The 26,414-nt window shown below is 48.5% G+C and overlaps 1 protein-coding gene across 2 annotated transcripts in view; it reads left to right on the top strand.

Moving 5' to 3' along the window:
• Positions 1 to 7,033: 7,033 nt before the first annotated feature.
• Positions 7,034 to 26,414, top strand: part of asap2a (ArfGAP with SH3 domain, ankyrin repeat and PH domain 2a) — a 44,597-nt gene continuing 25,216 nt past the window's right edge. For both annotated transcript variants that reach the window (XM_049005131.1, XM_049005132.1), the window contains exons 1-2: positions 7,034 to 7,601; positions 23,112 to 23,184. In XM_049005131.1, coding sequence (XP_048861088.1) covers positions 7,476 to 7,601; positions 23,112 to 23,184 — 199 coding nt within the window. In that variant the 5' untranslated portion in view covers positions 7,034 to 7,475. The remainder of the gene's footprint in view (positions 7,602 to 23,111; positions 23,185 to 26,414) is intronic.

Below are 26,414 nucleotides of genomic sequence, written 5' to 3'. Positions count from 1 at the left end.
TACCCCTCACAGAGCTGCGTGTTCACTGTGACCCCTCCCTCCAAGAGCCGGGCCTGAAAAGATCGTGGACGTCGAGACAAAGGCGCCAGGAAAGTGGGCACCGGGATGCCGACCCAAAATTTAAGGAGGACCATTGTAATTGGCTGCCATCTGTGGGAAATAAAGCTGCACCATTCAGCGACCCCCCCCCCCTCCGCCACCCCCCTGCTGCCCTAAGTGCCTGTTTCTGAAAGCCCTGTGGTTTGTTCTGTTTCCAGGATGCGACGACAAGTGTGAGATCGGCACTTTGCCCCTTCACCAAAATCACCCACCCCCAGGTCCACTAGTTTCCCCAAGCACCAACCGGAGCTCCAAAAACCTCCATATTAGCTGCCCCCCCCCCCCCCCTAAAATGTTTCTCAGAACCTGTCAGCGCATGACGAGTGCAGCGGATTGAGCAGAAAATATGGCTGGTGAGTCTGTGGTGTCCATTTATAGGGAACCCACATCCCATCCAACCCACACCGGCACCTAAAATGACACTTCATGTCATCTTGCCAACACAGCTCTCGCGACCTGGAAATCACCTCTGATGAACCGAAGCAGTTCTTCTGCGCTGAAGATGAGCAATGTGGCCAGAGGTCGACCACAGGGACTTAGACGGTCATTAATGTGCTAGAGGTGCCATATGTAGCCAGCAGCTCGGGTAATTAAACAAACTAATAAATAAAAGCTTGCCGTTTTACACAGGGATAAGACGGCCTGAGGAAATGCTTGCCTTGTATCTGACCTCAAACCCCCCCCCCCCACCACCACATGCAGATGCTGATTGAATTAATCTACATACTAAACCCCCCTCTGAGAATAGCCCATTGTGACTGGACACAGACAATGGGACTGATGCAAATGTTGCAGGCGGCTCAGACTATATTTAATAGGGGCGAGTTGGCCCTGCTGGTGGAATGTAGACCATTTCCCCTGTCGCTGTCATAATCAGCTGTCACCACAAGGCAGACAGAGTGCACCCCCCCCCCCTTTGCCCTTTGGTAAAAAAAATTTAATTAAATAATTAATTTCAGTAATTGGATGCCAGGTAACTGAACTGGACAAGACAGGCGGACCTGTTCAGCGAGGACTGATTTCACCTTAATGAGCACTGTGGCTACCTGGGGGGGGGTCCTTTAATTAGGTACTGGAGGTGGAGGTTGGCGATGGCGGTGCCAGCCAGTCTAAAACCACAATGCCTGGCAGCCTGCTATCACGGCACTGGGTGAAAAGCGAAGGTGGGTCAGACATCGCTACAGGGACAGACGGCAAGTCCAGTCGTCTTGGAGAATTCGCCTCTCTTGGTGATGCCGTTTCCACACACCTGCTCCGAGCTCCCGCAGGACTAAATCAAAATGGCTTCCAGATCAAAGACGGTTATTAAAGGAAGGACAGTGTGAGACTCAGCAGGATAGGACTCCATGTCTGTGATTGGAAGGACGCCGGGTCAAAATCCAGGTTCTGCGGCGCGATCTCATCCTTGGATCAGACACTTGCCTCCACCCCAATTGTTCCAGAGACTGTTTTATAAAAAAAATGCAGAAAACTGGAGGGATACAATAAGCAAACAAGGAAAATGTAAGCATTACCTTATAGGGAAATTTAGGGAAATTTAGCCAAAAAATGGCACTTTGTTTAGGATAGTTACATTTTTTTCATTTTTCAAGAGATGCTGCATTATCTACAATAAGCCGCTCACCGTGAAGTAATGCGATGAGGTCATGGCCACCGCGTTCACTTGGTGGAGGGTGGGGGGTTATGGTGAAGGGAATTCGCTGTCACGCATCAGCTGAATCCCCGCCTTCAATCACGAACATTTATCTCTTCAGAGGAAGAACTGAGTCATCGAGGACATCTGTCAGACGGCCGTTTCGCCGGCGGGCCCAGATGAGCAGGTTTGGGTTGTTTGCCCTGGGGCATGTAGTGGGCGGGGGGGGCGGGGGGGGGGCAGAGGGAAAACGTTTGTAGCTGAAGGTTCTCAAAAACGGGAACAGGAGAACGTGAAACCTGGGAGCTGGGATGTAAACAGTACCCTTTGCCCAACACACACGTCTCCCTGCTGTCCCGCGACAAAGGACGCACACATTCATGCAGCTTTGGCCCGACAGGCGTTTTCCCCGGTGACACCTGGCCCTCACTTCTGCTAATGTTCATGGCAGCCAGGCCGTTAGCATCAGCCTGTCATTAAGAGCCAGATTAATAGATCCTGTCTCTTCTCACCTACAGCATAACCGGCGCTTTTGACCGAGTGCAATGAAGAATAATTAGGTTCATCACAGATAATACTGACATCTGTGCTGATCAAGATAAGCGGTTGGATGATGGATGGATGGATGGATGGATGGATGGACAAAATACATACAACAGTATTAGTGCTACACATCATGTAATGAATTACTAGCCTTTTTATTTAATAATAGTAATAAAACTGTATACTATCATACTACTTATTTTAATGACAGTATCTGTCAGCTCCAGAAAACTGCAATGTCAGACTGCAGCATCTTTCATCTAAACTTCAGTTTAAAAATAGAATGTATGTGTGCGTCGGGGTGTGTGTCTCCTTTAGCTTCTCGAAAAGCCCCCTTCTACCTGAACGAGGGTTTTGGGCTTTAGGGAAAAGAAATGGGAGCCAAAGCACCAGCTTCTCAGACGAGAATCTCCCTTTTATTTCGTCGGCCGGGAACGAAAGAGGTCAAATTGATTTTTCCCTCCAGGAACAGTAACAGCCTACGGCAGCTGGCCCGCGTCGAAAGCGCCGGTGATCCCTGTAATCACAGAGCCCACTGGCCTTTCAGAATGGGGGGGGGGGCAATCACTTCCTATTGTGGTGGCCACACAAAACAAAGCAGAGCAGCATCTTTAGCAGCGCCGCTAGGTCCGCCCTGGCCTTAACGTGGATGCGAGGGGGCTGTCTCCCAGTGAGCAAAGGCGGGCACTTCCTTAGCTACAGATCCAGACATCTGGTGTTATAAGGTGTGCCAGGAGAGAAATGAATCTTTTATAAATTAAATGTTTAAATATTGATGCAAAGTAAAACATGCAAATGTTTCACCACCACTTATTTAGTTAATTATAGGGGACGTACCCTTCGGTTCGGTTAGATCTAACGGAACAAAACGCACAGAAATGCTGCTGTAACGAACCATTTCGCAATTTCGACTTATTCCTGCTTGAGAGCGCCTTTTATATCCCGAATGACGTCACCTCAGAGCCATTTATCCACCTCTCTCTCTCTCCCAACTTGCTGAAATGGTTCATTTTTTTATCCTAAAAATATTCGCCTCTGCCCACTTTCCCAGGTAACGGCAAAACCATCTGGTAACTGAGGGCCCACACACGCTCAGCATTGTCGGGAAACGGGCCATACCGTTATTGTCAAAAAGCTCCAGATGCCACTACTGCTATACTGTATGTGGGTATTAAAATGCAGTGGTGAATCTTTCTCAGACTTGGGAGCCGAACCTGAACAGGGTGGGCCAGGGCTAAGTCAGTGAAACTGATGAACTCATCATGAACCCAAGACTCAGCACAAAACTGTTTTTTTTAAATAATTAAACTCTCTATTCTGGGGGATCCACGGAGAAACGTTGCCCGGCGACAAGAATGCGAGGGGGGCGCGGGCGGAGTGAACTTCACACAGACGCTGCGATTTACAGGCCGCCCTGAGGTCCGGCTGGCGCTGTCGCTTCTATATTTACAACAATGTCCGTCCCGCCGAGGCTCGGCGGATTCGCGCAGCGTCAGCAGCTCCGCTCCGCTCCCCCGGCCGCATTATAAAAGCGCAAGCAAAACAGCAACCCTCCGGGAAGCCGGCTCGCAGGGGGAGGGGCGGCCAGCAGCGGCACAATGCGGCTCTTTTCCTCCCCTGACTTCACACAGGTGTTTGAATGTAAAGTAAGTTTACAAACCTTATAACCCTTTATGTATATATTTGGATTCATTCATCCCCCAAGCTGGGTGCCTTGAATGAATCATAAACTCCACCCAACCCGGCCGTGCCAGCATCCTCACGTGGAATACGGCACTCGTGGGATGGGGCGACATGCAGGTATCCAGCAGTCCTGGTTCCGAGATCCAGCCTCTCCGGAATAGGATCATCACCTGGACGCCGGGGGTAAAGGGCTCGCGATCGACTGCGCTAAGCCCCCCCGCTGCTTACAGGGTCCCCTTTATCATCACAGACCATGCACGTCATTCCTGCCCCCCCCAAGTCTGCTGCAGAATGACTGATGAAGGAGAGCGACAGAGCAGCATCTTTTTCAAAGGTGTCACTGTCTACAGCATATGGTTTGATTAACTGTTTCTGTTCATTACAATGTAACAGGCTTTATTAATATGTTCCGCCGAACACAGCGCAGTCTTCGATAATGCCGGCGTCAAATGAATCACTTATGTGATGCACTTATGTAAATTATGGGGATTTATGACCCGTTGACAGGTGCACATAAAAAAGACGCTTAATATGGCAGTTCTCCGCGAGCCTTTTCTGGATCAGTGACTAGGATTGGATGCACAGAACAATGGTGGTTTGAGTCCATTGTTCAAATGCCCTGTCACGGGAATCTATAAAAATATAATAAATGCTAATTAAGAGGTGTGGATATACAATGTATGCAACTGAATGATGTATTATGTCGATCTTAATGTCTAAAATCAATATTTACCGTGTGGTCTATATAACCAGTGATTGAATACTTGTACTGACAAAAACATTGGTTCTAAAACGTAACTAGACGCATTCAAGATAATTTGACATGATCCGGTTTAAAATCAATTTCCTACATAATAACTTACGGGTAATGTGGTTTGGCTGGAATAGAGAAAAAATGCTGAGTCATTTGGAGTTATCTGTGGTTTACTTATACAAACGATTAAACACCAATATGTCGTCACTATAACAGCAAGACACTTGTCCACATAAAACATTCTTATTAAACTCATTGTTTCAAAGACAGTGGAAGCAGAATAAATTGTCACTTGAAGGCTCTACAGACATCAGTTCTGAGTTTGGTACGTTGTTGTCCCTTGATGACCTTATAACGAGAAATCGTTAACAACTGCCACTAATTATTAGAGGCACTGATATACAAAGATAACCAATCAGATTATAGAGAAGGTGGGTCTAAGCAACTAGAAAAGGTGGGACCAAGACATCTGATTGGTTGGTCCCATCTCCTCCAGTTGCTTGGACCCACCTCCTCTACAAAGTGATTGGTTTTCTCTCTGAACTAATAATTTTTCATTCTTGCCCTCAGAACATTTTGTTTAAGTAAAACTCCCATGGGCTGTCTTCACGGCCCCATGCTCCCGCCTAATATAAAAACCCTACAGCCATTTGTTTTGCCAATAAATTCATGCTCACTCACCTCATATCTCAGACGCCTTTCATCTATGCACTGAGACAGAGAAATTATCCTCTCTCTTCCCTTCATCCTGCTCTCACACTCTGCATTGTATGGCTCCCTTAAAGCTAAAGAGACCACAGGCAAACAATGCTGGCACCTCCTGGCTGAATGGTTTCACCCACGTTCTTGTGGGTGCAGAATGGCAGAGTGTCCATGAAAAAAAGACAAACTTCAGGTCTCTTATGGAATTTTAAGAGGTTGTTTAAGGCTCTACCAAAGCTATGTTAGGACCGCTAAGGCACAATATCACGCTGAGCGAATCAACAAAAATGCCCACAGACCCAAAACATTATTCAGCACAATTAAATCTTAAATCATGCTACTAACTGCTGTTGCTACTTCAGCTTCTATTACTGAAACCTCTGGAAAGTTTTTCTAAACTTCTTCATTGATAAAGTGAGCAACATAAGATCTAACATCTCACCCCCCCCCCCCCCAAACATGGATGCCTCAGAGATGCATCGTCCAATCAACTACATCCAAAAATTTCAGCCTTTGTTGTCTGCCCTGGTCTCACAACTGACTTCCACTTACTGCCATTACATCTATTAGCATATATGCAAATTAGCATAATGAAGTAAAAGTCTTGGTTTGTTTTTGGATGCTTCTTTGAATTTTAACAAACATGCCAGAAGTGTTGTAAAGGGCAGCTTTTATTATCTTAAAACTATAGCCAAGTTAAAGCACCTTACTCCTGTTCTGGCTCAGTCGCATTGGTTGCCTGTGAAATACAGAATTTGTTTGAAGATTTTGCTATTTGATTTTAAAGCACTCAACAGAATAGCCCCACAACACATTGCAGATCTGCTAATTCTGTATTCTGCCCCCAGGTCACTTAGGTCATCCCCACAACAGCTCCTCTCATTCCCCCACTCACCTCTCAAAACAAAAGGTGACTGGCATCCTCTCTAGCTTCCCTCAAACTTTGGAGCAGTCTCCCATCCAACATTCCGTCCGGATCCACTATTGATGGGTTTAAATCAAAATTAAAGAGCCACATTTTTTTCCTTCTTGCTTTCAGCACAGCTTGAGGTTCTATTCCCAATTTACTTCTAATTCATTTTAATAACACTCTTAATTTATTTAATTGCTTTTCATCGAATGTTTGCTTTAATATATTTCTTTTAATTATCATTTTACTACCTAATTCTTATTCGTGTTATTTTTATTTATATATTTTATTATGTATGTAGTACTTGTTACCTAAATTTCCTTCTTTATAAATAAAGTATCTCTATCTATCTATGTAATCCTTCATTTCCTATACTGGAAAGCACTTTGAGTTATCTCCAGTTGTTTTTAAATGTGCTATAAACTGACTTGACTTGATTCCTGCTTGGGGCAAGAAAAATCATCGTTTTGCTGCAGGGAAGGTTTCTGCGCCTTAGGACACCTGAATTAGTTTTGTGGGCAATTCCCGTATTCCACCTTAAAAGCAATTGGGCCGCGGCGGTACATTTGCATTGGCCACGCCTTCCGCGGGTTACCATTGGCTGTAAGGAGGACTAGCCTTTCTTCCCATTGGTCGAACTTCGTCCATTGAACGCTCGGCCCCTTCCCTCCGTTCCTCCACCTTTTACTTTGTCAATTTTCTGCGCTTTCATTGAAAGCCCTCAGTTTCCCACGCCGGGAAGTTTACTGATCTCCGTGGCTGCACGGAAGCCTGCGGAAAGTCAGCCTTCTGGCTTTTTATCCATTTTTTTAAAGGATCTAAGAAATGAATATTATAGCTTTTAATCTCCCCCACTAGTTTCGGCTGCGAACAACCCGATTAAAACCCTTTGCAGCAGAAGCTAGGAAAGAGATTCAGGGACCAGCTGCCCGTTGCAGCGCCGCTGGGTTTGGCTCGTCCAGTTCGTACCTCCCGGCGTAGTGGGAGTGGGAACCGCGCACATCCAGCGATGGACTTCCCCAAGTCAATCCGTCGGACTTTCGTATGCTAAACTTTGTCCCTGGTGTCGGCTTGTTTTATCGTCTTTATTTCGGGGATCGGCACTCTGAATTATAGAGAAAATAAAGGAGTTTAAGAATAATAAGTTTAATATGCCGGACCAGATCACGGTGGCGGAATTCGTGGCCGAGACAAATGAAGATTATAAGTCCCCGACCGCCTCCAACTTCACCACTCGGATGTCTCATTGCAGGAACACGGTGGCCGCCTTGGAGGAGGTCAGTCCCGCTCGTCATCGCCTGTGATCCAAGGCTCACCGCTGCCTTTTCTCCCGCTTTATACCGCATGCTGTAGCCCTGTTTCCCTTTATATCGGTTTGTCAAAACAAGCATCCCGATCGATGCTGACAGCTTTGCGATTGCAGCACTTGCCCCCGTGTGATTGTTTGTTGTTCGTCTTGACGGGCGATGTGGCTGGGGGGCGGATTTCTGGTTACTTTTACCTAAAGGGTTTATGCGCAGTGTTTGCCCAACCCTAAAATTACTGCAAAGCAGTCGGGGGGGAAAAGAAAACTGTCCTTTGTTAATGCTATTGTGGCGCCTCGCCGTTCCGGTATTGCAGCTATGCACCGGGGATTGATCTAGATACTATGTTTCCATAAACTTAGACATCGCTTTTGAACAGTAACTGGACACCGGCTTCTGTCGAAACCAGTTTTTTTCTTCCTTCTCCTCCCAACCGCATTAAGTGCCAGGATGATGTGCATCGTTGTTGATCCTAGAGAAGATATATGAGTGACCGGTGTTAAGTGACTCATGGTGGGGAGGGAGGGGGGTTGCTGGATCATTGCAGTGTGATCCTTTCACCCCGTTGTTGCATCCGCAGTGACTTCCTCACCGAGGCGACCCGGCTGTCCGCTGTGTGTGCCGTGTGCTCGCCCCTCTCCGCGGACGAGGCACCTTTCCTGCTTTGTTCAGGGTCCTTTTATTCATTTCTGTGACCATCGCGCCCGAAGAGCCTCGCCCTATGAGGCAGTACACATGCCTTTATATACTTGTACTGCATGCGTCTAGGTGATGAATTAATGTAGTATGTATGCCCTAAAGGCGCGGATAGATCTCCATAATTAGGGCTTAATTAGTGACCTTTTGTCGCTGTAATAATGCAATCAAATATCCCAGCTCGCCGATGTCTCTGGTGCGGTGGTCTTTGTATGTATGACAGGTGTCTTCGTAAAACTGCATGCACCACCACCCTCCCTTTGCTGCGCGCGCTCCTCCATACCGGATCACATCAACCTTTAAGTTAGGCTGTTAATGAAATTCTTTATTTCAATTTGCGGGGGTGTCCTAGACGTTCCATTATGAATAGGTATAAAACTGACCTGGTTATACAAGGGTCCCTTTCGGTTGTTTGCATCCATAAAGGTGTTTGGTGATCCAAAGAGACATTAAAATCCTCTCCCCTTTTTACAGGAATTTGTCATACACAATGAAAATAAATGCCCTCATTGTATTTAAATAAAACATGACATTGGCCTGAATAAGACGTATTTGTATTTATTTGCTGTTTAATAGAGGATGGGTGTTTTTGGTAACTTCTGAATTGTGCCTGTGTCTGTCTCACAAATTTCGTTGCATGTTATGAAACTTACTGAAGTGTCCCTATAGCAAAATAGGACATCATTAATGGAGTATTATTTGCACACTTGTTTGGGGTTCTCCTAATGGAGGTGACGGCAGTGGGATGTCATGCTACACTGCGCCCTTTAAGCCGCCCTTGCGGAGCACTTTCCTCGCGGTGCTTGGCGTCCCTCTGCTGCTCTACCTCTGCTGCATATTTTGATTAGCTCTCCATTGAGAGCCAGGGCTGAAATGGAGGGAAACGTGTCCCGTGTCGTCTCCGTATGACCCGGAGTTCCATCCTCTCAGGTGATCCAGTGATTCAAAGCTCTCTAAGGTCACTGGGCAGGTTGGGAGGGGCTTTTTGGGAGAAAATGACCGGCTGGGCAGAGTATGAGAAAAATGCAGCCTGACTGGTTTTCTTAGTGCGTGAAGAAACACGGAAAACACACACGAATGATTGTCGCTGGCAAAAACTGTGCCTGAATAGGCTGACCCAGGGCAACTTGAACCAAGAGCTCGCACAGGGGCAGCCGTTTCGGCTGGGAACCAAGCTTACGCAGGGCCTGGGCTTGGTGCACTCCATGACCTCGGTCCTCAGCGGTTGGGATTTTAGTAATTTAAAACCAAGGTTTTGGGTCAGCAGATGTGACTAATGATACCACAGAATAAGATCACTGACGAACTGATAGACAGGTCCTGTCTTGTGCAGGTGTCCGTCCATGTGTCTTCTCGCTTGCCGAGTGTTCAATATTTTATTCATTCATTGTTTCTGGATGTTTGGATGTTCAGCTAGTGGTCGACTCGATTGACTGTCCTGCCGTGCGATCGATTCCCCAGGGAACCCTGTTGGCTCCTGTTTTTGGGGATTTGGGTGGCTGCTGGGGGGTGGGGGGGGGTTTTCCCTAGTCGCAGCTGCAGATCTTCATCAGAAATGAGTGTCTACTGGGAGATGTTGATTGGGGGATGGGCGGTGAGGAGAGAAGAGGAGGAGAGGCCAAGTCATTGCCATTTCTCACGTGGCCAGTAGGTCCTGTCAATCAGCGACATCAGGGTGCTGGAGAGACGGCGCCAAGGACCTCAAAGCCCATGACTCCTTTGGTCACGTCAGTGTGTCACTCATGTCCTCACACCTCTGTGGGGCAGACAGCTTGCACTGAAAGTTCCCTCAGACAGTCACAGGCCAGGACCTGAGGATTTGTTCTTTACTCAGAATTCCAGCACTAAAATCTGTTTTAAATGGATGTTCATTTTCATTTGGGAAACCCCCAGTTGGGTGTTTCTCTCCCCCCCCCCATATGAGATGAGTGAGCTGTGTGTTCATTAGTTTTTCACTCTTTTCTGCCTTTATTTAGACTCTCAGATCTTGCTGCTTTCCTAGTGTTTCCTAGAAATTTGCATCCAGGTTTGTTTTTGCCACTTGTGTGTTATGTCTACGGCCCATGATACAATAAGAAAGTCAGCATGAAGACAAGTTTACTGAGCTTTTTTTTTTTAAAACTGTTTTTACCTTGGACATCTAGCACAGCCTTCCTAATATTGTTCTGAGTTGCAGAATCCTTGTTGGTGGGGATTAGATGAGTACCTGAACTGGACTCAAGCCGGCCTCGATCCCAAGCCGGCCTCGATCCCAAGCCGGCCTCGATCCCAAGCCGGCCTCAACCCCATGCTCAGTGGGGTGTTGGCATGTCTTCTGTTAATGTTTTGAGTCATATATTTCTGGGGGTGATGAGGCATCGTTATCCTCCATGGGTGACAGGTGGTGGATCACAGAAGCTGCACATGCAGAATAAACATGCTTTCTGAGCTTGGAATTTTACAACAATTTTTTTTAATTATTCCCGAAAATATGGATTATTCTGTGTTGTTTTTAGCAAATGGGCAGTCTTGGTATCAGTGGAGGTGAATGAGCAGTGCAAACATTTGAGTTAAGCAAAGGCTTGTGTGGACACATCGTCAAGATGCTCACCAGCAAGATCATTATTATTGCTGTGTGCTTTGGCTTAGAATATCATTAGGTGGAATTCTGGACTAATATCATTGTGGCGGTGGGTGTCTGCGTGTGTGTCACCCTTTTGTCTGAAACAAGTTGGCTAAAATAAATGCTATTTGAAAAGATTGTTACAGCATCCAGGCTGGGTGATTATTGTGAAGATGGTCTAGATCAGTTCTGTAGCATTTGCATGGTGACAGAGATGTAAGATGTTTGATAATATGGCTCATTTTGAGACCCTGGTTATTGATGCATTCAGGCTGCTTGAGGTTCTATTGGTTTTGGTCATGTCTACAGGAGTAGTTAGTTCTGATTAGTGTAGCTTGAGTAAACCTATTATATAGGAGCAGCACGTTGGAAGACACACCCTTAAATGAATGAGAAGTTCCCAGATTTGCTCCCCATCTTCTGCCACTGCTGGGGACTGTCAGGATTATCTGTCCTTTGCCGTGACCTTGGCAGCCCCTTTGCCCAAGGATGCCTACGGCTGTGACCATGTCCTCGCTCATTAACGCTGGTGCCCAAGTGGCTGTTTGATCCTTGAGATTATTGGTCTGAGTGACAATGGGCAGCCACCTTTCCCCACATCATCCTCTCTGCCTGTGTGCTGTTAATACTCTCACGATCCCAGGTGATGGACGCTGCTGTTTTTGCAACAAGAGGATATGCCGGCAGTAGCAAGAAAATGTACATTTTTGAGACTCCGTGGGGGACAATGAACCTGTGGGTCAAGTGGAGGAATTTGCAATCCAGTCCCATCTACTTTAACTCGTTCCTTTAGGATTTCGCGTTTGAATGTTGCTCTCTCAGTATCCTAAAAGGCTAACCATGTAATGTTTTATTAATATTTAGAGGTACACAGCTTGGAATGGCAAAGTGGAAGCTAAGTGGCCCTGGTATTGATCTTCTGCAGTCCCCGATAGAGAAATTGCCCAACCTTATACCCATACGTCCATCTTGTCCTTTATAATGGTGGTTGTTTGATTCTCCAGCCCATAGACAAAGGGAATTCTTCCGATTGTCTGCAGTCATGGTGATTGACCGCTTGCTGTCATGTGAATCTCAGAAAGGGGGGGGTGGTAGGCGTTTAAGGTGGGACTGTTTAAAATCGAGCTTGCTGCTCCATCAACCTAAAAGGTCACCATATGATTTTAGGCTATCGACTCTTTTCTAGTGACCCCAGGCTGCCCATGTGATGTTTCTATGTCTGTTACGGTATTTAATCCAGTTTAGACTGAAACCTCTGGTGTTGGCAGCTTTCCATTGCCTTGGGAGTTATCGGAATGTGCCAGGGAATCTCCTTGGCATTCCTGGAGTGTCCAGCAACTGTTGGCCCTGCCGCATTCCGCGGGGCACCCCCGCCCACTGCTGGTAGAGAGGCCATCTGACTCCTCCTGATTCAGTCACGTTTCGGCTGACGGAATGGGGGGAGGTTCGTGACATCTGCAGTTTTTATACAGATGGGGGCTGCTGGTTCCCCTCCCTACTAGGAGGAGCCATGGTGACAATCTTCTGGACAGCGGCTGTGGCTTTCGAGGAAAGCAAGTGCGACCACATGGCGAATCCCTCAGAACCCCACCCCACACAAGCAGTAGCCCTGCAGAAGAACCCACATTCCCGTCCTGCAAAGATATTGCCTTCCAGCTCTGGTGAAATCACACCACTCCTTTTATGGAGGTAGTGACCTCTTAGGCTTCAGTATACCCCCCCCCCCCCCCATCTCAAAAATGTTCAGCCCGACAGATGGGGGAGCTTGCAGGGGAGGAACATTTTAAGAGGTGCCCGTTAAGAGATGGGGGATTCAGATTATGGATTCGGAGACTATCCTGCATTAATTACCCTAGTTCTGCGTTTGGATATTTGCCCCGTACGAGCTGCCTCAGCTGGGGGCCGCCTCTTCCTCCCTCCCTTTTCCGGTAAGAAGCTTATCCCTCCGTACTCTAATTGGTATCGCAGACGGGATCTCTGCCATCCCTGTAGGATTCTTCCTCTTCCCTGAGCATCGTAAATGATGTGGATGCATTGAGGACTTAATTCCCACTACCTTTATGTTCCCAAAACACGGTCAGACTTGTCAGAAGCGGTGTGGTTCTGGTCCGTTTGGTTTGCAGAAGCCTTAACCAGATTTATTTATCTTCTCCCATCGTGTCCTTGCATCTTAGCGTCTTTTCCTCGGTCACCAGTTGCCTGTGCTCCGCGACGGCATGTGGAAGCGGGTGGAAGCGAGTAGAAGCTGGATTTGCCTGGAATGATGACGATCGCTGGAATCGCGCCATGCCTGACTACAGGAAGTGGTCACTCATGCCAAGGTCTTTTTGTTTTTCACGTCTTGTTTTTTTGATTCGGTCAATGTCTGCGCTAAGGCCACCTTATAAAGAGGCCCATAAATGTGGCTAAGGAACCTCCCATGGTACCGACTCCCCTGGATCCTTAAATAGCCCCTTTCACTACAGGCAGGAAACAAAACCGCTTGACCTCACAGTCCCGGTGTGGCATTTTTGGATCAGGGCAGCCAAGTGTGAAAATGTCCTTCTCCCTGACTGGCAGGAAGAGTGTTGGGAGTTCAGATGGGGAATGGGATCTCCATGGGGCACAGGGGCGGTCCATCAACCTCACGCCAGATCCGGAGAAGGTCAAGTGTTCCCACGGATATTGATTCTATGAGCTGGCGGGGGTCATCTGGCGATGTGCCTCTCTGAAGGCACAGGCAATGGGGGGGGTTATGACCTCGATGGACTGTTGGGAGTCTATTGAGCGGAGTGATGGGAAAACCCCCTTAAGTGGGCTGGACTGTTCCGCATTGATTGGCGGGAGGTCAAGCTTTTGTTGGAGAGCAACAGATGAGCCCCGGGTCACGTCGTGTCGAATCACCCAGGACAGCTTGTGCCCTTAATAATGCTCTTCACTGTCAATCGAGGCCCTCCACCCTACCCCCATTGATCTGTTGGCGCCTTAAGGATGAAAGGGATTCCCAGGTCGCCTGGTAACGGCAACGTCACGGGAGTCTTTGAGTCTTCTGAAGAGGTGTACGTTTGTTTTTCTTAATTACATGCCTCTAATCTTTTGTGGGGGGGGTGGGGTGGATTTTCACGGACACCTCCTCTTTCATGGTGCCTTGACCATCGACCTTTGAGGTTCCCAGTTTTGTGCTGCTGATTGATACATTGAAGCTTCGTAAACCTGCGCTTACGCTTGCAAATCTGAGGAAGAGGGTGTATTCAGTTCTCTGAGCTCTGTGATCCCTACCTATCTCCCCCTACTTGTAATTTTCTTTTCTGAAATCCCAGTTTCTTAGATTATTTTTGGGTAGGTTTTATTATTTATTTGTTTTTTTTTTTCCTCCTGTGTTTTCTCAGTGCTCATTGGTTGACGCGTAATGAGAGGCGGGGTGGCAGTTCAGGAAACCCACATCCTTCAAGCTGTTCTGCACCATACGGTTTTGAATCCTCCTCCTGTAATGAAGCCGACATGGTCTTCAGTATGACTTCTGATGTTTCTCCTCGCTGTCCTACGTAGGAGGACCAGACGCATTTCCTCACCCTTTTCCTGGCCATGTCTCTCGATTTCTGTTTTTTATCAGCCCCCTGCCGTTTACAGACTTCATTAAACAGGCCCCGGCTCTAATGAGAGAGAGAGCCGTCTTTATACACACTGAAATGACACATTCTGCTTCTCCACTGCGTTCTTAGTTCCCCTCTTAGCTGCGATCCCTGGGTGATGGTTCTTCATTTAGCATCCGAGTCATTTGTAGTTGCATTAGCTCTGGAAGCTTTACAAGTTTGATAAGTAGCACACTGGATGTTTGGCGATTCGACCTGTTGCTCGAAGCTGTGTTGGACAACATTGGTTGGGTATCTTGGAATGTGATTGTGATGTTCATCTCGTTTTTGCTGGCCTGAGAGAGGAGATGTGTGACAGGGTGTTTTTGACATGCTGGACCGTCCTGGGGGTATTCTATAAACATGTGGGTGGGGGGTGTTCCTTTCTATCCTATCTGCACACGAACAGAAGCCTCATTGCAGACACATCAGCATGTGTGTTCCGGGGGAGGGGGCATCCCCTTTGCTTCTGTTTTCCAGTGTGAGTCTTTGGCCTTAGTGCCTTTATTGCCCTTGTAAAATTTGCACCAAAGTGTTTGTTTAATTTGTTTTCCTTGCCCCCCCCATCCTAAGGATTGACAGGTGGCCACCGACCTTGTTCCATATGGTTTCTCTGTCATGCTAATGAAGACGGGTAGCGCTTGTTGCTGTCTCTCACCCACCAGCTCACACACAGATGTTCGAGCCGTCCTGCTATGCACGAGATCCTCTTGTGGGTGTGCACGCCCCCCGCCCCCCCCCCCAAGGCATCATGGGAACAATTAGGGTCTCATTGTTTTGAGGCCAGTGTCCAGAGCGTGGCAGAGCAGAAGTTTGTTTATTGTCGTCTGCCGGTGGGCAGCGTCTTGCAGGAGGTGGAGGGTGAGACCCCCGGGGGGCGGGGCTTTCCGTCTGAGGGTTTCCAAAGTCTTGCTGGCCAGCCGCCAGCCCAGGACATATTCATTGGAAGAGCCAAAATTATAATTGTCCTTATCTTGTGCCGCTTGACTTCCGGTGCATAGATAACTTCTGTGGTGTGTAAGGAATCAGGAACTCAGGGTGATGTAACAAATGTGGAGTTGTAAAATTCGGCACACGCCTGAGGCTGTGTGTTTTAAAGTGTCTAAAACCCACCCACACCCCCCCCCCCCCCGGCTTCCTCTCCCATTTTTTCAAAAATAGGCAGAAAATGGGAACCTTTGCCCTTCTGCACCAGCTGCTGCATGGAGTCGTGGTGGGCAGCTGGGGATTTGGGGGGGGGAGTTAAAAAGAAACAAAGATGTTAGCCCCCCCCCCGTCCAAAAAAAAAATTGCCATGGGGGGGGAATGAGTAGGAATGAAAATTTCAGGCCTTAATGTGGGAGCCGCAGGGCCTGTTCCTACCCCTGGGCGTTATGCGGTCATCTTCAGTTTATGGGTTGTAGTGATTAAGAGACGCTGGGTCTTGGTGCCTCCCTGAGCCTGGTGGAGGGTTTCGTCGGAGGGTCTGGAACATTCCTTTTGGTGGGAAGTTAGGGAGGGCATCTGGACCCGGGATGCTGTGGGACGAGGTTGGCAGCTGGGCGCCGTGCGTGTGAGCGGCTAGCTCTTCCCATCAGGGGTGCATACGTGGGTGGGGTCACAAGGCTACTGACCAAAACTGAAAGCTGATTGGCCCCCAGACTACCCCTTTCCCTGTCACTCACTGACTCCAAACATATCATTGGCTCCTGATAAGGTTGACTTGAATATGTGAATTATGGTCCCTCTTGTGTCCTCCCGCCTTACAAAAAATCCTCTCCTTCCAGTAGGGGATCCAGTCCTCCGTGTTTCTAAACAAACCATAGTCTTGTTGCCGGTTCTTTTTTTAATAGCAGCCAAAAATAAACAAACAAGTAAAGCAAATGTGATCTTGTCGACCAGCTTTAGCACCGCGAACATCACCGATCGTCCTGCCAGCCTCGATCCAGGCAGAGGTGCCTGCTGTGAATTTGGAGATATTTTAAATATTAACTTGTTTCCCTGCATTTATGATTTACGGGACACACGGCTCCAGCTACAGGCGACTGGCAGCTTGCGGCCTTCAGAGGAGCAGCCCGGCCTTGGGGGTCACCCTCATTGCAATGTTTTTCAATTGTATCCTGCCGTCGGGTTTAGGGTGGGGAGTCGACCCCCTCCCACGGTGGTCTTGTCTCCTTTAAAGTTGTAAGATGTGTAGCAGACATGCCATCCCAACCACGCCGGCGTTTTCGCTTCTGTTGGGTTGTTTTATTTGATTTTTTTTAATCTACTTTTCTTTCAGCTTCAGTCTGGCGCAACATCTGGTGTCGCATCGAAACATGCGTTGGGCTTGTAATCAACCCTGTGGCTTTCTTTTTTTTTCTTTCTCTCCCCCCAGGAAAGAACGGGGTGACTCTGTCCCAAATTACAGCATCATCGTTTCAGGGATCCGTTAGGCTAGAGTGGAGGGCGGAGTCGGGGGGAGGTGGTGTTTGGAGATAAAGGAGACCCAGACGGGTGTGTCTGGCGTATTCAGGGCTCTGTGGGGGGGGTGCCTTAAGGATTCTGCGACTTTCGCAACATGGGCGTGTCACCGGGAGTGGCGGTGGTAAGGGTGGGATTGCAGGGTGGTAAATCTGCGCCTAGAACCACAGGGGTGGGGGGGTCACCATTGATGGGTTCCTAAAAAAGGCATGTTGGCCCATATCTTCGATAACAGAGACCATGGCGTGTTTCAGCAGCTAGATGGTCACCCTGGTGTCCTGCAGCATTCCGCAATATCCCTCTGATCTTCGCTCTCGGCCCCTTTGACCAGTTCAACCGGGGTTTCTCCCAGGAGCTGCTCTCGTTGGCGTCTGAGACGTGGTGAATCCCAGGCAGGTTAGCTTCTGGAGCTCTGCAGAGCTTCGGAATCTGGAAGAGCTTCCTGTCCATTGGCGTCTCTTCAGGTCTGGGGGACGATGTAGGTCAAGTGCGGCCGGGCATGGCAAGCCGCCACTGCAGCACTAAGACTGTCCCAGACGGCAGATGTTTGAGTGTCGCCGGGGCGCGGCGGGACAGACGGGGGGGGGGGGGGGGGGGGAAGGGGTAGGAGCAGTAGGGGGTCTGATGGCGGCTCCTGGCCCTCCAGGAAGTGGGAGAGTGTCGGGGGCCGGCAGGAAATTTGCTGTGGCAGCTGATTTCCATTGCGGTCTGTTTACACACTTGCACACCATATCCTGTGCGTTCTTCATCATGGTAGCTGCTAACGTGGGCCAGCGACAGTGGGCCAAAGACCCGCATATTAATTGTTCTGATGGCGCTTGTGGCTAATCGTGCCGTTCATCATGTTTGTGTTGGTATACCTGGGGGGGGGTCACATTCGTAAAAGGGGCAGTTTGTTGACAGGAAACAGACCCCAACCCCCGGCCTGCCATTCAGTGGTCTTTATGCCCCCACCCCCACACCAATCTCCTCATTAATGTCTGATTAAAACACCAGTGATGAGAGTCCTCTCCCCCCCCCCCCCCCCGTTGCGTTTCCCTTTCACTTCTGTGCCGAGCAAATAACACAGAAAGATACCCCACAATTCCTCACACATCCCTACAATTCCACACAAATCGGACTTCAGAAATAAAAATTGAGATCTGCCGTGCAGATCCCCTCCACCGTCTGGTGTTTGTTTCCCATGGTGCTGTGTGTTTCCAGTTGGACCCCCCCTCCCCCGGCCTCTATCCAGGGGACGATGCAGCGACGGGGTCTCCCTGACGATGACGATGGCCTTGTCGCTACCCAGATCGCAAAGCAGCAGACGGCGATGCTAATTAACCCCACGATCCTGGGAACACAAGGAGCTGCTCACCAACGTTATTTGACTCAGTGTGATGTTTACTAAAGAAAAAAAAAATCACACTTTTGTTCAGTAAATTATTAAAAGCCTCATGCTTCACACTAAATATAATTTCACACACGCCGTAAAGCCTTGTTTATTTTATCACCCATTGGTATTTGTGTATAGCACTCCTGTGCTAATGTACTGAGTGATTTACTTGGATATTACACTTGTATATTAAACGGCCAAGCTGCCTACCACCCCCCCCAGCTCAATACACCCCTATCAATTTGGCTGCGGCGTGAAAGTGGGTAAGTAGCCTATGAATCTGTCTCGGCACTGATGTAGTCCTGTGTATGTTCCTATGGGGGTGGTGCTAAGGGGTGTGGCACCAGTTTGATTGGTGGCGAGGTCAGCCAATCCTAGACCTCCCTGCAAAGCTGCATTACCGGTTGGCCAGAAGGTTTCCATTAGCTCGATGAACAAGTGGACGTCTGCCCCGCCAGGCTTGTGCGGTTGCCGATTTTCCGTCTTTTGGCCTTGCCAGATGGATTTCCGGTGAGGTCTCCTAATACTGTGGCGTGCCGATAACATTCCCGCGGCGATCCCGCAGTCCGTGTCCTCCCGCTGTTCTCCGCGTCCTGCTGTTCTACACATTCTGCTATTCAGACACATTAATAGGGAACAAATGAACCGCTCGCTAACCGTGACTGACTTTAAAATGAATTATAAGCAGCTTATTAATGTTGTGTTATATTAGTACAAACTGCACTTAAGTTAAGTACAGTCCCCAAGGAGGAGGAGGATGATAAAAAACTTTAGGTGTGTTTATGTTGCTGGTTGTTAGTTTGAGTGTTGTTGTTTTGTTGGGTTTTTTCGGGGGGGGCGGCTATCTTTGTTATGTTTGGTTGTAGTTGCCGTGGTTTTCACCATCCAACAGTCTCCTAACATGCCATCCTCAACCCAGTCAGATACACAATAGACCCCCTCTAACAGTATGGACGCCGCTCTCTCCGAGGCATGCGGCATTGGAGCAAAATGCGTTAAAGGGACGCCTGGCTGCCCGCCGGGACTCGTCTCGCCAGAGCGGTGATCTGTCAGGTGAGAAAACGTGGGGCCCGGGTTTCCGTGACCCCTGCCTGAAAAATGACGGCACCCGTGGAGACGAAGAGACGATCTGGCTTAAAAGGACGAAGATGTGGAGACTTGAGGCTTAGAGCAAATTTGTTATCGCACATTTCACTGGCGTCCACCTGCCAGAGAGCTGGAGCCTCTGGTGAACAGTGTGTATTCACCAGTGCCTGCTGTTGTTGGTTTTTTTGTCTTAAGCTCCAGATTTGCCTAAATGTTATGAATGAATTCCTTCTTTTAGTTATTTCGTTTTATCCCCAGCGTGGTGTACGTCTGGAATCTGTCTTTCGTCTTCTGTAAATCATTCTCTGGCCGCTATGCGCAGTGCTGACCCCACGCTCTACCGTTTCAACAAAGGGGAGTATTGTTTTTGTTGGGGGCAGGGGGACTTTGGCCACTTTCTGCGGGCCTCCCTCTTATCGTGTGATTGTTCGGATGGGGGCAGAAGAGTCACCCTGGTCACTGACCGTGTATTGGATTGAGTTATGCAGACACATGTGAGGTACAGTGTCGCTTCCTGTCATTGTTACTGGGGGTGTTCATGGCGCTGCAGTACACCGAAAGCTGTCGTGATACGCGGCACGCTCTCACGCCATCCCCCCTCCCCCCCCCCCCAGGATGAAAGCACACTCTCTTCCCCGAGGAGGGTCAGATCTGATTCTGTTCAAAGGAGGCTCGACCCAAGTAACCCAGTCGCTAAAAACGGACTCAAACTGGCTACAAAGTGGGCTTTGAAGTGGTAGGTGGTCCTCCTGCTGATGGCAAGCGTGTGTGTGTGTGTGTGTGTGTGTGTGTCCACCCCCACACAGTTTGTAATGGTGTGTTTAACGTGGCAGTCTTAGCGTGATGTAAACTGTGAAAATTGAGCACGCAAGGCGATGTTGGAGCGGTAACTCAGGGCAGCTGTCAGCTGTGCTGGACGCGGACGAAGTTTTGAGGCGGGTCAGGTTAAGCCCCGCCCACTTACCCATGTGACTGGTGACACGTTTGTGAGGGATGAAGGGGTTAGGCTGATTTTATTCCTTTTACCCCGTAAATGGTGTCATCACGGCTGACACAAATCGGTCTGAATGACCATGAGGATAAATGTCAGACAGACCCAGGTAGTTATTTGGGGGGGGGGGCGGCGGGGTGGTGCTGGTGTGGTTTAAGGGGATGAGTACAGATTGCGTAAGGCTGAGATGTAGCAAAAGTGAGATCTGGCTGGTTATATGGTTATATCAATGTAAGAATGCCTTCCCATGCCAAACCTCTCTGACGAAAACCAGAGCTGTCATTCCCCTTGCAAGAACCATAACCAATGACTCTATTCACCCTCTTAACACACAGGTTACTCTGCTGCCATCAGCTCGCAGGTACAGGACTCTGACACGGAAGCTGGCTCGTTTCGGCAGGAGTTTTGCTCCTACTGCCATAGCTGCACGTAACTTGCCACATTAATCTTGTACCCATCAAATCTCCGCTTCTAATTGTGTGTACATTGTGTGTACATTGTGTGTATATGTTTATGTGTGCCGTTTGATGTATCTGTACCTAACTTGGTTAACATGGTAGAGGCCTGTAATGTTCCTGTGTTTGTTTTGGAACACACTGTGAAGACAAATATACTTATAGGACAATAAAGTCTGTCTATCTGTCTGTCTGTATCTGTCTATATTTGGGTATCTGTGATCTGTGTGTGTGTGTGAAACAGGGGGCTCTCCACACAGTAGTGACCCCTTCTCTGCGTCCTCGCTGCTCTGGCTCCCCCCCCCCCCTCCCTAAACCGTTCCGCACCGGCGCCTCCCGCCCTGCCACCCTCCAGCGGGATGGGGATTGTGTGTGCCTATTTTTAGACGGGCGCTGAATAATGCATCACCTGCAGATGCAGCGGCACCACATTCTCCGTGGCGTCACGGTTCACACGGGGTAAGCAGGTTCTGCCTCAGACCGGGCTGAAGGAGCAGGACCCCGGTGACCCCCCCTAACACGTACCTGCTGCGTGCGGGCGGGAGATTGAGGAATGGCTGACCTTAAACATGTGGGCAGGACAGGGTGATGTAATGAGACGGCGAGGGTCTGCATGAGGCTGCAGACGACCAAGAGGTAGGGATGAGTCACCGTCCCTCACAGGACCCCTGCAATAAAGCCCAGCTGACTCCAATCATGCTGTCCTGAAGTTTGCCCCTGGAGCGAGTGGGGTGTGTTTGCTGGTGCGCCAGGTTACCATCTTTTGGATGTGCTTGCCTCATGGGTTAGTCATCAATAAGGTTTTTGCTGAAGTGAGTGGTGTGCATAAGAACATAAGAAATTCACAAACGAGAGGAGGCCATTCGGCCCATCAAGCTTGTTTGGGGAGAACTAAACTAATAGTTCAGAGTCGTTAAAATCTTATCTAGCTCTGATTTAAAGGAACCCAGGGTTTTACTGTAGCTTACGCTACACTAACAGGAAGACTATTCCATACTCTAACTACCCGCTGTGAAGAAGTGCTTCCTCAAATTCGTTTTAAAGTGTTCTCCCGCTAATTTACACTTATGGCCATGAGTACTAGTATTTAAACTAATATTGAAATAGCCATTTGGCTGAACAGCATCCAGATCTGTTATAATCTTATATACCTGGATCGTGTCCCCCTTAGACTCCTTTGCTCGAGGCTAAACAAATTCAGCTCAGCTAACCTCTCCTCATAAGACATTCCTCTAAGACCAGGAATCATTCTCGTAGCCCTATGTTGCACCTTTTCCAAGGCGGCAATGTCCTTCTTAAGGTATGGTGACCAAACTTGCACACAATATTCTAGGTGTGGTCTTACCAAGGAATTATTTAATCGTAGGATCACTTCCCTTGTCTTGCATCTCTAGGTGTGTGGAGTTTAACCCAACATTCCATTTGTCTTTTTTATTGCTTCCCCACACTGGGGAGAGTGAGACATGGAAGCAACATACACACTGAGATCTTTCTCTACCTTTTCTACCTTTATTATTATTTTCATTGGAACCCATGAAATATCTGTACTTTATATTTCTGCTCCCTGCATGGATCGCCTCACATTTATCTATGTTAAATTTCATCTACCAGGTATCAGCCCAGTCGCTAATTAAATCCAGATCCCGTTGTAGCCTCTCTGCTGCTAGATCAGTATCTGCTACACCACCCACCTTGATGTCGTCTGCAAATTTAACCAGTTTACTGTATGCATTGGTGTCAATACCATTAATGTAAATTAGGAACAATAGTGGTCCTAAAATTGAACCCTGCGGTATCCCACTATGAACACAGGCCCACTCTGACATTGTGCCTCTAATAACTACTCACTTCTTCCTGTCAGTTAACCAGAGGTACTGGAACCTACTGTCACAAACATTCTTTATCTGGAAGCGTGGCTACTTTTAACCACCTGAATAGCATACTTTGTTGTTTGTACTTTGTTGTTGTCACTGTATGCTGGTGTTCTTTATCTTCTTCTTGACAGAATCATGACTGTTCTTAGAATGCTGTTAGGATGGTGACTGTACAAGTACCTTTAAACTGGATTATAATCCAGAATTATAATACTGGGTTACAGTGATCCTGAGAAACAAACTCTGGATTTAGCTGTGCGGCCTGTGTGACTCGACCCGGTAATCCAGCTGGTCTGTGAAGAATTCCGCCTGGCCTCCAGTGACCTACTTGTGTTTGTGTGTCTGACCCAGGCCCTGGATATGGACCGCAGCGTACTGTACAAGATGAAGAAGTCCGTGAAGGCCATCTACGCTTCTGGCCTGGGTGAGTGGCAGCCGCCTGATGTAGAAACTCCTTTGGCCGATGTGGGATGGATTAGGGGTATGGATGGTCTGCAACCCATCTGAACATAATGGGATCCCAGGATTGGGTGCTATAGAGGTCAGAGCTCGGGTTGGATACTAACACGTCAGGTGGACATTTTACTTGAACCACTGTGGACTTGACCAGGATTAGAGTGGTGATTTCACAGGTGAGAGCAGGATCGAGGAGGGAAGACGGGAAGTAGGACGACAGAGGAAATCGGACCGGCCTATTTTCTGCGCCAATGCCTCTGCTTTTGGGTCAAGGAGCTCAGGGCACATTGAACATCTCCTGGCTGAGCTGTATACACAAGGAACCTCTGAGTCAGTCCTGCTGCTTTAGCCTGCATTCCAGCATCAACCCTGCAGCCCAGCTAACTGATGGGAGCTTTCTCCAAAATTGTGCTCTGGAAGTACATAGCTAGATGTTTGATTGGTCAGCTGCTTAATTAGTCATTAAATGAGGTGTTTGACAACCTGTAGTTAATTGTTGGGCTGTACCGTTCTTGATTCTGTATTTTGATGGAGAGTGGACCTGATTAGTGGGAGATGGTGGATGGCGGGCGCAGCTGATTGGTGGGAGATGGAGGATGGCAAGTGCAACTGATTGGTTGGAGATGGAGACTTGCGCTGATTGGTTGGAGATGGGGGGCTGCGGCTGATTGGTGGGAGATGAACAGATATACCATCACTCCACATCCCCAGCATGTCGCCTGGGGCGTGGGGGTCACGTCCCTCCCTTATTCTCTGGCTTCACGCACACGTGCCTGCTCACGCAGATAACGCACGCGGAGTGCTCTAGTCCTCCATGGTGTCGTGTCCAATGAAAAGAGCGAGTGTGTCCCGGGGAGAGGCCTGCCGCTTCTTTAGTGTGAACAGTGTGACTTTTGTTTAAAGTCGGCAGCTGTCCTGCGCCAGCGAGGGACATCTGAGAGTGATGTGAGTGCGAAACCGTCTGGACCGCGTTTGGGTACTGAAGCTCTCCCCAGTGTCCAGCACACTTCCGTCATGAGAGTCACTCGGCCCTGAACCCCTCCAATGGCACCGACCCTAGTGGGTCGGGGTGGGGAGGGGGACTGTCACCATTTCAAAAGCGGCAGATGTCAGACCTGGGAGGGGCAGCCATCAGCTTACGCTGCTCCCGATTTCCTACTGAGCTCCGAATGAGCTGCAGCTGAGCTGCGGATCTTAGCGAGTCAAGTCGCGTTAAATCGGATGACTTCCTCAGCCATGCTAATCCCAGCTTCTGTTCCTGAAAATATGCTAGTGTCTATTTCTGCTATTTTCATAATTTATTTTCTCTCAATTTGTCTATCCATGAAACTTAGAACTATTTAATTATTTGGCAGGTCTGAGAGTAATCAGCCCTTTATAGTACTAATTGTTCAAAGGCTGTGCATGATTAAGCAATTCATCATTGACTCACATTGGCTATAGTTCTGATCCAAATGGCTCAAGCTAGCTTCCTTAGGGTTGGGGGGCTTAGGAAACTCAGTGGTGACACTTTGTGATTTTAAAAGCCAGTCCTTTAATATCCCGACGGAAGTGGGCACACAGCTTCAAATGCAGAATCCTGGGGGGTCTCTTCCTCCATTTTGTCCAGCTGTTGGTCACGGACTTGATATGGGTTATAACCATAAGTATAACTGGTTTGTTTGTAATGGAATGTTCTCTTTAAATGCGGGCGAACAGGAATAGTTTGACATTCATAGCTACCGCTGACTGGATTTAAAAAGGGGATCCATTTTTAGGAGGCTGTTTACAGAAGCATGCAGTTTGGGGCGTCGTGATGATTCGCGGTTTAGCGCTTTTTAGCTGTGTGAAAGGAGCTGCAAGCAGAAACCGCATTGGGGGCAGCTTCCCCCAATTTCCCCCCAGTTGACACCGGCTCAGCTGGTGGGCAGAGAACCCCATCTTAGTACATCTTGATGAGAGGAATGAATCATCCCACGGAGGGGCGATAGTGGCTGAACACTAAGCGATCTTCACCCCACCACACAGAAGACTCTAGGATTCTAGTTGGCGGGGGTGGGGGTACATAATTCATAGAGGGTCCAACCTTACCATTAGCTAATTATATGTTTTGATTAAGTGTCAGAGTGACAGGGAGAGGGCACTCAGGGAGCCAATCAGCTTGCTGCTGGGGCTAGTGTTCCTGTGGCTCCACCCCTTTATAGGACCCTGCCCTGTCACAAGTCAGATGATTCCTTCGCTCTGGTGGTGAATCTGTGCGTTTACATTTCATATATTTAGCACTTTTAATGACGTACATTTATGGGCACTGCAAGGTCAGCCAGTCCCTGGAGCAGTTTGGTTTAGAGTCCCAATGGTGAAATCAGTCTGCTGACCCTGGGATTTGAACCGCCGACCCTACAATCACAGACACAGTGTCCTAACCCATTGAGTCATGCACCAGACCCCCGGCCACCCACTGCCCTCTACGCCGAGCGAGGACAGACTTCGTCTCCAAATGGACTCTCTGGCGCTCGGCAAATGGAATGACGATGCAAGTCATGCAGCTAAAGGCTAGCACTTTCTTTGGCTTGGCCGGCCTCCAAAGTTACGTCAGGAACCAGTGCGGAATGAAAACGGGAAGATGTCGATATCCAGGCTCATGCTGCTGGAACTACAGAACAGAGCACATGAAGTTGAGAAGCCCACAGATTGGTGTGAAGGCTCCAGAAAGGATCTGGAGATTTTCCTGAAATGCTCTTAGATTGAAGGTACATATAATTTAGCGGTTTTACCTGGGTCGTGCTCTGAGATCCTGCCATGAGGTTGAGGTGAAAAGGTCTGGTTGACATGTCCGGCCCCTGTGTCTGGTTGAGGTCAGCTTAAACCCACAGGGTGATGTCTAGGCTGGGAAACAAAGCCAGGAGATGATTTTCGTGGTTGCTCTTTGACCCCACCCAGTCATAACACGGTCGGGCTCCTGTTGGCCCCCTTGTCGCACCGTGGGCTGATGGCCTGCCAGTGGGAATGTGGCTATTTCGAGCAATGAAGTTGCTCGATCTCTTTGACCTCCTTTTCCTACCTCAGTACTGCAGCGTTTTTTTAACCTTTTGTTCCTGATAAAAGTGCTCATTGTGTGAAATTGAGAGGACAAGGCACTGAGTGCTACTGATGCAGCTCATGTGCTGATGGTGTAGGGGCTTGTCCTTCATTGGTTGCCTTGGGTTGGGTTGCATTGTG

This window comes from Brienomyrus brachyistius, unplaced genomic scaffold, assembly GCF_023856365.1.
Source record: "Brienomyrus brachyistius isolate T26 unplaced genomic scaffold, BBRACH_0.4 scaffold148, whole genome shotgun sequence".
Taxonomy (NCBI): Eukaryota; Metazoa; Chordata; class Actinopteri; order Osteoglossiformes; family Mormyridae; genus Brienomyrus; species Brienomyrus brachyistius.
Note: the sequence above shows the minus strand (reverse complement) of the source record. Positions and strands in the feature narration are given on the sequence as shown.